The 13,637-nt window shown below is 48.2% G+C and overlaps 1 protein-coding gene across 28 annotated transcripts in view; it reads left to right on the forward strand.

Moving 5' to 3' along the window:
• The first annotated feature begins 13,279 nt into the window (after window positions 1–13,279).
• The window catches only part of MAGI1 (membrane associated guanylate kinase, WW and PDZ domain containing 1), a 334,204-nt gene continuing 333,846 nt past the window's right edge, over window positions 13,280–13,637 (forward strand). For 18 of the 28 annotated variants that reach the window (XM_032121233.1, XM_032121213.1, XM_032121215.1 and 15 more), the window contains exon 1: window positions 13,281–13,636. In XM_032121233.1, coding sequence (XP_031977124.1) covers window positions 13,351–13,636 — 286 coding nt within the window. In that variant the 5' untranslated portion in view covers window positions 13,281–13,350. Of the gene's footprint in view, window position 13,637 lies in introns of all 28 variants that reach the window. The other 10 variants (XM_032121234.1, XM_032121217.1, XM_032121220.1 and 7 more) reach the window with 1 other exon arrangement.

Here is a 13,637-nt window from a genome sequence, read left to right on the forward strand (position 1 = left end):
TGGTAACTATAGGGCTTGTTCTCCCCGTGGATCCAAACCTGCCTGACAACTTCATTCCTCCCCACCACATAGCTGACTTCACAAAACTCTTCTCTGACATGCACCACAGAGCAGGCAACTGCTTTGAGCCAACCCAGAGCTGTGTGTTGCCACCAGCCCTCTTGCCAGGAGGGCTTTTTGCCACGCGCTGGCGTCTGTGATGACGCAGAGCAGTCGGTGCTGCTTGGAGAGAAGAATAATGTGTTTAGGGCCGATCTGCAGGAGTGTAAATGCTGCTGCTTCTCACTGGGAAAGTGATGCCCTCAAAGATTTGGCCCTCTGTTTCCCGTGTATTTTGGTGTGAAATCCTTTCCCTCGAATGCAGCTGAGCAAGGATGCAGCTTTGCAGTGTCTGTGATCCAGGAACACCACAGGATAACCAGGCCCCCTGCTGCTGTTACCCAAAGGGGAGCCCAGCATCCAGCAGGACTCAGCTCCATTACTGCCAGACCTGCAATGCTGCAAGACCTGTGTAATTGAACCAGATTTGTGTTAATTACCTACTTATCTGTGAAAACCTTAAGGTTCAGGATTAAGGGCAAGGAAATTATACTCGGGGGATATTTTAATGAGCAGAAAAACCTATACTTTGTTTCACAAGTCACTTTTTTTACATTAAAACTTCCTGGGCTTATAATTAGAAATTTAATGTTTTGTGAACTGCAGTTGTTCAGAAACTATGGGGGAAATGGTTTATTTCCCAGCTGCCCTCTTGCTTAATGAATCCTTTCAGGTTTGTTTTCCAGTGGTTAATAGCATAGCACTTTTGCCCACCCTGTCTCACAGAGGAATTTTAAATCTATAGGGCACTTCTGATTATTTTATGTACATATGTATAAATTCAGGCAGTCAGTGAACCATAACTAATGCAAGTGTTTGGCTGTTTGGGAGCAGAGGAGAGAGTGAAGGAAAGGTAGGCAGCGTGGGGACCATGGGCCCCCCAGGGACTATCACCCTGTTGGCTGATGGGAGCCAGTCTGACAGGCAGGGTGGCGTGGGGGGAGATTCTCAGGGCAAGGACTGTCTCTTCCAGAGGCCATGGCACCATGCAAAACACTTAGTAAATGACAGTTTAGAGGCAATTAGGTAATTGTACCTCTCTGCTGTTCACCTGAGTTCAGCATGCACTCTGAGCTCTCAGGCTTAGGCAGGTGTTGCCTTGATCTCCGTAAAGCTGATTTTTGAAAGGGTCTTTTCGTTACATTTTTTTTTTCTCTCTTTGAGTCCAGAAACTGTAGCAGGAGAGCTGCTGGCTGTTTTCTGCCCCTCCTGAGGGCACCCAACTACTCTGCCCTTCCTAATATCTACAGCCACAGCCCATGCCATGCCAGGGTAGTATTTTAATGCACAGCACTCCCCATTTCAGGGGTAAATGCACCTATGGTGGTGAGGCTTGGGGTGTGTAGAGACACCTCCCTTACAGTGCTGTTGCAGACACCACTACTGAAAGAAGCTGCACAGGGAGGAAAGAGTCAGAAATAGCAACCAAGAGGCTGGGTATAGCTTCAGACTTCCTCCTCAATAATCTCAGAGCAGAGTCACTTAAAATAACCCTGACCTTCCAATCCCCATCCATTTGCAAGAGGCTGTCTAATTGTTCCTGTTCCATGGCAAAGGACCATGGTGTGCATGGGCTGCCTGGTTCTCCAGTGAGCTGGGCTCATAAGAAAGGCTGATGGGGCTTGGACTTGTTACTTTAGAGCTCAGATGACTATTTGGCAGGGAAAAGGTGCTTATCTGAGTTGGGTGGATTGCAGGAGGGCACGTTTTTGGGTCTGGCTGTGCACAGTTTCCCCCTTGAGGAAAGCAGGTGTAAGGGAGAGGTGTCTAGCAAGAAGGCAGCAGCACAACGAGCCTGAAGGATGCCTGGCTGCAGGAGGAAGCTTGCAACCAGAGAAGTAGGTTTCTTCAGTCTGGAAGCTGGGTTTTTAAGCCCAGAAGCTGGCTTCTCAGTGGAAACATTTGGGGAACAGCTGGTATCAGCTATCGCTGCTCCTCCTTGTCCATGGGGATGGATTGCGCTGCTGTAAATCACTGCCTTGGCAGCAGTCCCTGTTCACACCCCATGCCTTGGTAAAGTTGTAGGCTGGGAGTGGAAGTTGTGGAGCATCAATCCTGGCTTTCTGCCACCTGGGAGTGAAGGCAATCCTTGGGTACCATTGGGTGAACTTTCTAGGAGCTTTTTACTGCCTGAGAAGTGGTTGTGAGGGACAAGCAAATTTAGATCTAACCCACATGATCTACATATAGCAAAAATCCAAATACACCCAGAAGGAAAATTAGGACAACAGAAGTTGATGGGCTGAAAACTTAATTAACATGTTGAAAAATTTGACCTGATCTCAGGCTTTTTCCCTTTCTGTCTTTCTTCTATTCCAAACTATTAGTTTGGTTTTTAATATTACTGCTTAGGATAAATTTTGCTCTAAAATTAGGAATAAATTATATCAGCTACATGTCAAGCTAATGTGTTAATTCTGTTGCAACACAGTGGAAACACAATATAACAGAATTCCCTCCCATGTACCTTCCTCTGATTTACTCTGGGGCTCAGCTAATAATATTGCTGTCCTATAGCTTCAAGTAACCAAATAATGACTTAAAGGGTCTCTTTATTGCATTCCTCTGTTGTGCAGGGATGGGGAGCAGCTCCTTGTGATACACTTGGAGTAACACATCTGCTGCTGTGTTATTCTATTCTGTGTTACATCGCAGTCCCTTCCCTTGCTTTCCATGGCAAACAAGCAATAGAATGACAAAGCCATGGTTGCCATTGTCAGTGCAGCTCCTTGTGCTGCAGGCTGGATGAAATACCACACAATCATGGCACCATCCCATATTTATTTTAAAATATTAAACTATTTATATGGAAGGGTCATCAGCATGCTGCATTCATTAGCCAGGGCTCCAGGGAAGAGACAGCAGCGAGCAAAGAACACAAACAGGCTCTACACGAAAGTAGCAAAGAAGCATCCTTTGGAAATGTCAGTGCTGAGCAGCAATTAAAACCAGCAAAAGTTAAAATACAGAGGATTCCAATAATCTGAGTACAGCAGCCAGTCCTGACTGTCAGGGAACCTATGGTGGGATTCCCATGGATATAAGGATAGATGGTAAGGTCTGTGCTGCATAGTAAAATATGAATGGATTTTCTTTATGAAAAGAAGGATTAAATTGCTGCTTGTGTGGAGAACCAACAGTGATGGAGGCAGGCAGGCGTGCAGCAGGTCGGAGAGGGAGATAGGGCTGGGTTCATCCCGGGATTGCATCCTACAAGATGCTGAGCTTCTCTCCGAACTGTGGGGTGGCTGCTAGGCTGCACACAGGTGAGTGTGAGGCTTCTGCCAGGAGCAGTCTGGAAAACATCACTCAAGGGGAATAGACTGCTCTGTGTGACATGGTGTGAGTCCAGCATTGGCTCAGGCTGCTCAGAAATGGCCATTTGACCTTGCAAAGCACTCTGGGCATCACAGGGCAAGGGGTGTTAGAGTCAATGGATAAGAGGAGGGAGTGGGGGGTGTGCTCTCTTGTGGAAAATGTTTCTGAGCAAACAGGAATTTGTCCAGTAACTCCATTTGAAGTTACTCCATGCTATTGCAGTGGTTTTATAGCTCTTAGTCCCCTTCACTCCATCTCCCACTGGAATCTGTTCAGAAGAGTTGTTACACCTCGTGCCATCCCATCCCTGCTGACTTTGCATGCAGAGTCTTGAAGCTCACAATTAGGATAATGAACTGAAAGAGGTCAGAAGAGATGAAATATTAATCTTTGGCTTGCCATGCCCTTTCAAGAATTAATTTACATTGGGCAGTTATGTGGTACTTTTCCTTTTATATTTTCTTTTCTCATTCTTTTTTAAAGGAGAGATGGATCACATCCAAAACCCAAAGTGTTCAGATGGGCTTTGGAGCTGTCCCTGGCTCTTTCTACTTCCCATTTTCCAGGCTGCCTTCTGAAAATGTGTTTTATGAGGTTTCTCACTCCAATTTTCATGTTACCTGCCCACAGGATTTTAATGTTTTTAGTGACAACAGAGTTGCAGCTGGTGAAAAGTAGCCAAAACAAAACCAGGGATTGTATTTCCCTTCCTTCTCCACCTCAGGGTCTTCTGCCTCCCTGATTTTTGCCTTTGCTCTTTCTTCCCTCCTGCCTTGAAACTCCACTAAAAATTTCCCAGCTTTTAGCAGTCCCTGCAGGCACAGAAGGAATGATCCTTAATTCCCAATTTCCATTCTGCTGCTGGTCTCAGGGCTTTTTATTTCAATGCAGAATTACACAGAAATTCCTACAGGGACTTTTCACATCCATATTTCCTTGTAGCACTGCTGCTGAATCATCTAGGAACTGAAACTTGCTTGGCTGGAGAGCAATGTGTTTTTATAAATTATTGACATGCTGAAATTGGCCCTGGTCCAAGGCAAGCCTTCTACTTTGTTAATATGCCTTGGGTTTAATCCCTGTCGCACTGAGGAGGATGAAGATGAGTCATCTCCAGACGGAAGGGTTGGATCTAGGACCTAGTGACACATATGGGAGGTGGAAACTGGGAACATATATGCCAGGAGTGGATTTGTAGCCAACATAGAACGGCAAACACAACTCTGTTGGTTCAGATGTTGACTCCAAAGAGTCACTGGGGAGCAACAGCTCCCAAGAGCAAGTAATTCACTGCAGGAGCTCCGATGGGCTTGTTTTTCCCAGTTCTGGATCTCTGCTGGGCAGTGGACTGTCTGTCGTTGTACAATCCAATTCTGTTTCCATGGATCTGGATCTTCACCTAAAAGCTCATTTGATTCAAGTCAGGAGTTTTAAGACTTTATTCTACAGCAATAAAAAAAAGAAATGAGCCTGGCAGTAAAAGGGTGTTGAGGGATGTATGGAGATACGATGTCCATCCATACGTGATGCTGTATGGGGGGATTTATTGCCCAGGGTTTTGCGCAGAGGTCTTGGGATTGTGGAAAGCCTCCATGACGTCATACTGAGAAGCAGGAGTTGAGCTGTTCCTGCTGTGTGATGGGAGCAATATCCTGACTTATCCCTGCTGCAGTGGCTGCCTGTGACAGGTCTGGCAAGCTGCTGTCGGCAGAGCTGTGCAGTGGATGCCGTGACCTCTGTGGGCAGAGCAGGAAGGTGGAGTTGCTTCCTCTCCAAGCTTGCCTGCCAGGGACATGATTCAGATTTTACAGCTAATTGACTGCACTGATCTTGCTGCCAGAAAGGGATAATATTCAATGAGTGGCTTGTCTTTCAATAGCTGCTGTCCAAAACCCTGCATGCACCTTATAAAACCAGTCCTGTGACTTGGCTGACTGGTTGCTCAGAGGCACACTCTCCCACGACCCCCGCTCTTTCTTTTCCCTGCTGCTCTGTGCCCTGCAAGCAGTCCCTCACCTGGGAGGAGGTGGTGGCTATGTGATGAGTGACCCAAAGACAAGGATTTGGTATGATTCCCCCATATCTTTCTGTTTCTGATTAAAGCCTCGCTCCACAGAGGCTAATGAGCCTAGTGGAATCAGCCATCAGCCCCTGGTAGCAGGAGGAAGTGGACTCTAAGCCAACCAATACTTGCTAGAGGCACTGGTTTGCAACCCTGTTAGCCCCAGCCCTCTTGTGCTGAGGGCTGAGTGTTTTTGTGGACAGCCCTGAGCTTGTAGCTGGAGGGCACAAGGTAAGAACCTCATGTGGCAGACAAAAAACGATCAGCCCATCCACCACTGAATGTACCGTGAGGAAGGAAATTTAGGAAACTTGTAAATACCAGCAAGGAGGCTGGCATGTGCTGCTGCTGCTTGCTCCTTGGCCTGCTCATCTGCCACTGGAGTTCATTTGTTAACACTTCTTCCCCAAGCTGGCTCCCAGCAGAGCCACCACTGAGCCGGCTTTCATCCCTGCCCCGCACTGGGGAGCAATGCCAGGCTGGAGCCGCCAGCTCCAGGATACAGCCCATCATACTTTTGTGATGATGCTTGGAAAACATAGAGCAAACAATGCTGTAGGAATAACTTATCTCACATACACTATGTGAGAGCTGTTCCCATGATGTTTGCTCAGCCCCTGACTAATTTAGCACACAGGATGGGCTGGCAGATTATGCAGCGAGACGCGCTAATTCGGGCCTGCAGTTCATGTGAAAGAACGGCGAGACGGGCTGGGAGACAATGCAAGCTAATATTAGGACGCCAGGCAGGGAGTCAGGAATCCCAATCCTGGCTACCACTGACCTGCTCCCAGGCCCCAAATCCCTCTTTGGAGCTGTCTGGAGAAAGGGAGCATCTCCCTTTATGTTCAGCCGGGTTAGCCCTGGGAGCCGTTTGTCCCAGCCAAGGCTGCTGGCTGTTATTCTATATAAATAGTAATGATGATCATAATCTTTCCATAGGGGGTATGGCATGGAAGGGTAGCGCCTCATATCAAAGCTGCTGCTTTTGTTGGACCAAGCTCAGATGTGCAGTAGATGCTGCTTTAACATAAAGATGCTCTTGTGGGACTAGCAAGCAGTAAGGGGGATATTTCTGTGAAGATACAGCATCAGACACTGCCATGAATTCTTCTGCTTCAGTGCTTCAAAAAGCAAGGTGGGGTTTGTATATCTTCCAAATCACTGAGTGATATCTCGTGGTGTGTTAATTGGCTCTGCTCCTGAGAATATTTGTGTATGCTCAGCCTTACACATGTGGCTTGTCTGATGCCTGTAAATTACTCTCACGAGCAAAGTAAAGCCAGGCCCCAGATGGCTGCAGGATCAGGGCTGTGCTGTCTGTTGCTGCCTTGTGTGTTATGCCTTTTGCCAGGACTGTAATTCTGACCCAGAGAGGGATCTCCCAGCTACTCCTCACCATGAAGAAAGAGCATATCCATATGGCTCCAAAGGAACTCCTTTTCCAAACCTTCAGCTTGTCCCATCATTGTGCCTTACTGCTACCTTTTTATTCATTTATTTCAGTCTTGTTGAGGGTACTTGGACAAACTTTTTGCGAGGGTAAATCAATTCTCTATTACAGAAATCTTTCCTCAACTCAGTGTTTTTATGAGGAAAAAGGGATTTTTGCTGTTTATTTTGTATACAGAATTGCAATTTATATTCTGTGTATTGATTCTTTACTTTTGAGAAAAGCAAACCCTTTCACAGTGGAGCTGGTGGACAAGATACTGCACTGATACAATCCCATGTACCAGTTAGTTTTGGGAAGCTGAGTCTTTGTGGCTAGTTTTATTTTCAAACCAAATCATGAGATTGACACCTTTAATTAGCTCTACTCAAGTTGTTTGAACCAGACTTTGCTACAGGGAGAGGTAGGTTATTCCCAGCTTTTTATTCGTGATTTTTTTCCATATTTAAGCCATTAGACTTTAATACACATCCACTACAAGGGACTACCAACTTACTCAGCACACAGCATCTTTGAAAAGTTCAGACTTTGCCTCTTCTTTATGGCACCACAAAGACTTAAAGCAGAAATCTTTCCTGATACAGCTTTAGTTTTCAGGATTTTTAGGAGGAATGAATAGCAAGTTTTGTAGTGAGGATAAATAGAGAAAATAGAAAGGAGAGGGCTGGAGAGGTGAGGCAACAGGGGAAGGACAGGGGAACAGAATCTTCATAAGCCTCAGCAGAGCAGGGGTGGAGCTTAAGGATGCAGTGAGGCTCTCTCTGTATCTGCAGAGGGAACAAGGAGGATAAGAAAGGAGGAGAGAATGAGGCTCTTGAGCTGAAGTGAGTTTGGGTGAGTGTTGGTGCCTTGGGCAGTTGTGTTGAGCTCTTGCAGCACAAACCAGAGGCGAGCCCTTTTCTTTTTCAAGCAGCAGAAGCAGAAAAGTGGAGGTTTATCAGCTGAGACAGGTGAACTGGGATAGCTTATCTTAGCAGGACAGAGCTAGTGTCTACTGAAGAGTCTTTGGTAACTCATGTGGAGTTACCAAAGTTAAAATAGCAAAGAAAAATTCCTGGGGAAGAATGTGACTTAATAAGACAATATCTACCAGACTAGGAGGAGGAATTTCCTTCTTCTATAGCTTGATCATGGTCAACAAAGACCAGGAAAAGCCATGATTTTCCTTTGTTTTCTTTTTTTTTCCTTTTCATTTTGGAAAGACTCCTGTGGGTACCAGAGACCTCCACTCCAATAAAATGTGTCCCAAATGGACACTGCATTGATATTTCTTTCAGAAAGTTGAAACATATGGCAGGCTTAGCTTCCCTTGCAAAGCCAATCTGATCCCTACTCTAACCAAGAGGCTTTGCCAGCTCTGCACCCAACTTCTTCAGAGCTTTTCAAGCCTGGCTCCCTCCTTGCCAAAAAGCCCCGCCCACAACAGTCATACCCTGGAACAGAACGGCTTCTGCAGGGAAGAGATGCCTGAATGAAATAAATAAACCTGGGAATACAAGTGCTAATGAAAGTTAATGAAATCTACAATTTGTAGTTGTGTTGGATTTTTTAGAATCTTGCTTTTTTAAAATGACTGGGCCCCCTGAGGCTGGCATCCTCACTTCCAAGTGGTCACTCTGACCCTTTGCTTCCACCCAATAAGCTCAACCACATCCCAACATACTCAGCCTATTGTGCATTATTTAAGCCATAGGGTATGACAGAGTGTGTTTTATAGAGCCATTAATTTATGCTGTGGGTGACTTTAACCACCCAAGAAGTGTATTAATGGTCCTATAAAATACACCCCAGAGTGTCTTAATATGGTTATGAGATTGATCTTCAGCTTTATATTCTACTATGTGTGATATTATTGAAATAAATTGTAGAGGAAGGTGATATGAGACCCCAGTAAGGGGCGAGTTTCCTTTTTCTTCCCAGAATCCTGTGGTCAGACTCACTCTGAGACAGCCATGGATTGCACTCCAGCCACTCAGCTGCAGGAGGCTGGAGACGTCCTACACAAGGGGCTGCCTTTTGGGATGGAGCTTGCTGGCCCAGCTCTGCCACTGACCTTAGGCAGGACCTGTCTGTGCTGGCTGGTCAGTAGCTTTAACCAGAGCTGCTCATGTCCTGACACTTGCAAGGTTTTCTATACATACAGGGTTTGTTCAGTACCTGGAGTTGGGTCATCTGTTGAAAGGTTTGCCAGGGCTCAAAGCAGCACCAGCCCATCTCTTCCTTGCTACCAGAGAGCAGTACCAGCCTGTTGAGAAACCCTGGATGCTGCATAGAAAATTCTCATCCAATAAAAGTTAAGTAGGATTACTATAAAAACAATTCTTGTTTGGGAAATAACCACAATACATGGCTTTCCTACCGACAGATTCTGGTAGTGTGAGTGTGCCAACAGGAAACTTCAATGTCTGAGAACCCGAATCTTGTTTCAAGTCTTTCTTCTCTCTTTTCTTCCAGGATCTATGTGCTCAGGCTTTCAAAACCTTGAGGCCTGTAATATCAAAGGTTTGGGGTTTATCTGGAAATTAAGAATAAATTCTGATGCATTAAATAATCTGTACTTTCATTTGTAGTCTTAATCATTGTCATCTTCTATGCTCTCTGCTGGGAGACATGGCTGTGAACTGCCATAAACCCACAACATTCTCAGTGACTAGACATGGTTTTCCATTCCAAAAAAAGTAAAACTGTGGTTTCCTCAAGTTTCAGTAGGAAATCTGAGAGAATGAGTTGATGCTTGGGGGAGCTTTGACCCATTTTAGAATCCAGGACACAGCACGAAATTTCAGGGATGTTTGAGACCGAGACCATGGGTCAATAGCCTATCTGAAAGAGCCATTTAAGCTGTTGTGTGTTTGTAGCGGGGCCCAAAGCATGCAAAGCACCTTCTGAAGGAGGAAGAAAGCACCAGCCTTCTCATCCTGACAAATTAGCAACTGCTAAGGCATGGGCCACCAAACCACAATGACTGCAGACAAAAGAGCAAGGGAACCAGGCTCTGCTTAAAAGCCTGGGCCCACCCAAATCAGTTTTTATAGTGCTGGCCTGGGCTGTGAGCTGGTAAAAAGCATGCAGACCTGCATGAGATGAGGCTGGACCAGCTGCTGCAGGTGAAATAGGATGGCTGCAGTGAGCCATCCTTGGATGAGGAATGTGCCTGATTTTCTCCACCCCTATGTTAAGCTTCAGCTGTTCCCCAGGTAGGTGCCCTGTGAAGATTCCTTAATTACTGTTTAGGAAGTGCTTAGAGACCCTCACAAAAAGGAGAGTATCACTATTAGAACTGCAGTTGTTAGAGATGAATACAGTCTGTTAATCATTAAATCCATCCCCTGCGAAGGCAGGACCACTGTCCCCTGGGAGAGAGGCCAGGCGCTGCAATGAAATGCAATGCCAGGTTTGTATGGAGTAATAACCCAATTATCCATCAGCTGGTGTTAGGGCCCCTTGTGGGCAGGAGCAGCCCTGCCATGGGTCAAGGGCCCGGTACCATTAAAGGCTGACCAAGGGCTTCCTTTAATAGAGGTGGTTGGAGCAGCTGTGCCCTGAAATAATCTCGTTGCAGCAGTAAGGTGCTGGGCAGTCACAGCGTCAGCAATCAGGACAACAAAAAACCTTGGCTATATTTGAGCTGTTATAAGTGGTGCCAGCTTCCAGGATCTAGGACTATCCAGATTGACCACCTGGATGCAATGAGGATATAAAATGGTAGGAAATTGGTCCAGGAGAAAAACTGAAGTGAAAATCAAGATAAAGTTCTGGTTGAGGTTTGCTGGTTTTGTTAATTACCAGCAAGAGCAATTTTGGGAACACAGTGGCCCAGACAAGAGTACAGTGTTAGGATTACCACGGGGACAGCTCACACTTTCATTACAGTTGCAGTGTTGGTAAGCAAACCGAAAAGGGCCCTTGGAAGTCTGTCATCTCATAAATTTTACTAGCAAAACTGTTTTTCTAGATAGTATTTTTCAAAAATTTTTCCATGAGGCATGAGTAGTTCTGTAAGATCTATTCAGAGCAGCCATAGTTCATGTGATGCTCACATGGATCCCAGATGATCTTTAGCTTAGCAGGGCTGTCACATAACGCATCCTGCAAAATGATGGTGATGAAAATACGTCACATCCAACTCTTGGCTGTGAACAAGGGGCTCCATGCATGGTGAGCTCACACATGTGTGACACAACTCTCAGCCAGTGCACAGATGAGAGAGAATCCCTTCCCCGCAAGCCGTGCTGCTGCTCTGTAGGGTCTACAGACCTCTGGAGCATTTATTGCCCAGGGGATCCAGCCTGATGACCAATCCACTCTTTACTAGTGAAGGCACAATAAAAAGTGTGCTGGTCATCCTGAAAGTGACAAATTGAGCAGTTGCTTACCGAGCCAGCAAACGCAGATGTGAGGCAGTTATTGCTGCTCAAACATAAGGGATCAGCACAGCTTTAAGGATGAAAATAAAGTATGAAATTTCCAAATGGAAGGAAACATCTTGGAAGCAAATGAGGGCTAGACACAGCAGGTACATTGAACTTCAGGAGTCCACTTCTACCCAAGAAGGCAAGCTCTGCCCCCTCACTTGGAAGGACTTTCCTGAGTCCTGGCAATCCCATCTGCTTCCCATGGAGCCCTGGACAGAGGTGCCTGAGGCACAGGGGATGGAGCTGACTCACTGCTGTGCTATGTGACATTGGACAAGCCTTCCATTCCCTTGCCTGGAGGTAGCTGTGCCACTGGGGCCAGAGACCGCGGCTCCCGTGACCGCAGAGCAGTGTCTGCAGCGATGGGAGTTCTACAAAATAGCCAGATCAGAGATTGCAGCTGGGGAAAGGAGTGATGGAATGCAGGGCGTGAGGGAAGGACAGGCTTCCCTGCTCCATCCGGGACAGGTGTAAGGTCAGGGAAAGTACCCCGGTCACCTCTTTTAGGTCTGCGAGCTAAGCCTGGCTGATCAGCTGGGCCAGCATCAGATGATGTTAGGCTGAGCTTCTTCCCCAGGTACCGATGCTTCCCGAACCTGCCGCCTCTCCTGCATCGCAGATCACTGCAGGACACACTTGGCTGGGAAGATGTGAGATGAAAGAGCAACGCGGGCAGCAGTGAAAGTCTGCGGGCTGTAGTGTCTGAGTACACATTAGTGTACACTGTAGTGTCTGAGTACACAGGGAGCCAGACCAGACTCTTTGTTTCCCTGTGTCACTTCTCAGTCCTGATTAGCAGCAAAATGGGACACGCACACATCTGACAACTGAATTCCTTGCTGGAAGGGGTTCGGTCATGCATAAGACTGCTCAAAATGAGGCCTGGCTTTCAGGTTTGGAAGCATGGAACATGACCTGGAAGGGACAGCTGGTACGTGCACGCTTACTTATTTTCCCCTTTTGAGTTTTGCACCAGTTCTGGGTGACTCTGAAGAGTTGTGGCCAAGGACAAACAAATGAATGCCTGTCCCTTTCCCCAGCAGCCAGACCTCGTTATTGGTCTGTCCAGCTTCTAAACAATTACAGGAGGACAGGACAATGTGAGAACATCATTAATGTCTCAAATTCGAACACTCAATCAAAAAGTGGAGTGAAGAACTAAGAGTAGGAGCACGAATTTCACTCAGCCTTGTGCAAGCGCTTTGATACCATTTTAATGATGGGCTTGCGCAAGTTTTTCCTCAGGACTTGTACTTTGTGTCCCCTTCTGTAACAACCCCCTGGAAAGCACAGGTAAGAAGTGATCGCAGAGGTTTGCAACTAGGAAAATCCTAGAAATCCTCTCGGGAAAGCAAAGTTCTGCCATCCCTCGTCCCCTGAAACATAAGCATCTCCGGGAGCTGAGCTGAGCTCTCGGTGGCGCGGGACAGAGCACCCGCGCTCCGGCCCCTCTCGGAGAAAGATGATTCCTGCCGGGGGGGGTTCACCCTCGCCACCGCCCGAGGGGCGCCGGCGCTGACTTCTCCCTTCGGGAAAGTTGTCCGTGGGAGCGGGGAGGAGCCGGGGCCGCACGTGGGGCGGGGGGGCCGCGCCGGCCGTGCCGTGCCGGGGGCGGGGAGCGGGCGGGGGCCGGGGCGGGCCGTGCCAGGGCGCCTGCGCCGGCGGCGCGGAGCGCGGCGGAGCGGGACGGACCGAACTGGAACAAAACAAACGGCGCTTTGTATCGCCTGAAAGGCTCCGCGCCCCGCGCAGCGCCCGCGGAGAGGGGCGGCAACAGCGTGCGGCTGCCGGATTTGCTTTTTCAGCGCTTTAAATTTATTTTTAAATTTTTTTTTCTTAATAAGAGGGGAGAAGGGACAGCGCGGAGGGGCGGGCGGGAGGCGGTGCGCGCCCTCCGCGGGCGCGGAGCCGGGCGGGCGGCGATGGCCTGAGCGGGCGGCGGGTCCGCGCCCCCTGCGCACCTGCCGAGCGCGCTCCGCGGGCGCGGAGGGACGCGCAGCGCCATGTCGCGGGTCGTGCAGAAGAAGAACCACTGGTCCAGCCGGGTGCGGCAGTGCGCGCTGACCCGCGGGCCCGGCGGGCAGCTGGGCTTCGTTCTGCTCGGCGGCGCGGAGCACGGCGAGTTCCCGTACGCGGGCGCGGCGGCGGGGGACGGCGAGGCGGCGCTGAGCGAGGGCGAGCTGCTGCTGGAGGTGCAGGGGGTCCGCGTGTCGGGGCTGCCGCGCTACGACGTGCTGGAAGTGATCCGGAGCTGCAAGGACCCCATCGTGGTGAAAGCCGTCCGACAAGG

Source organism: Corvus moneduloides, chromosome 11 (genome assembly GCF_009650955.1).
Source record: "Corvus moneduloides isolate bCorMon1 chromosome 11, bCorMon1.pri, whole genome shotgun sequence".
NCBI lineage: Eukaryota > Metazoa > Chordata > Aves > Passeriformes > Corvidae > Corvus > Corvus moneduloides.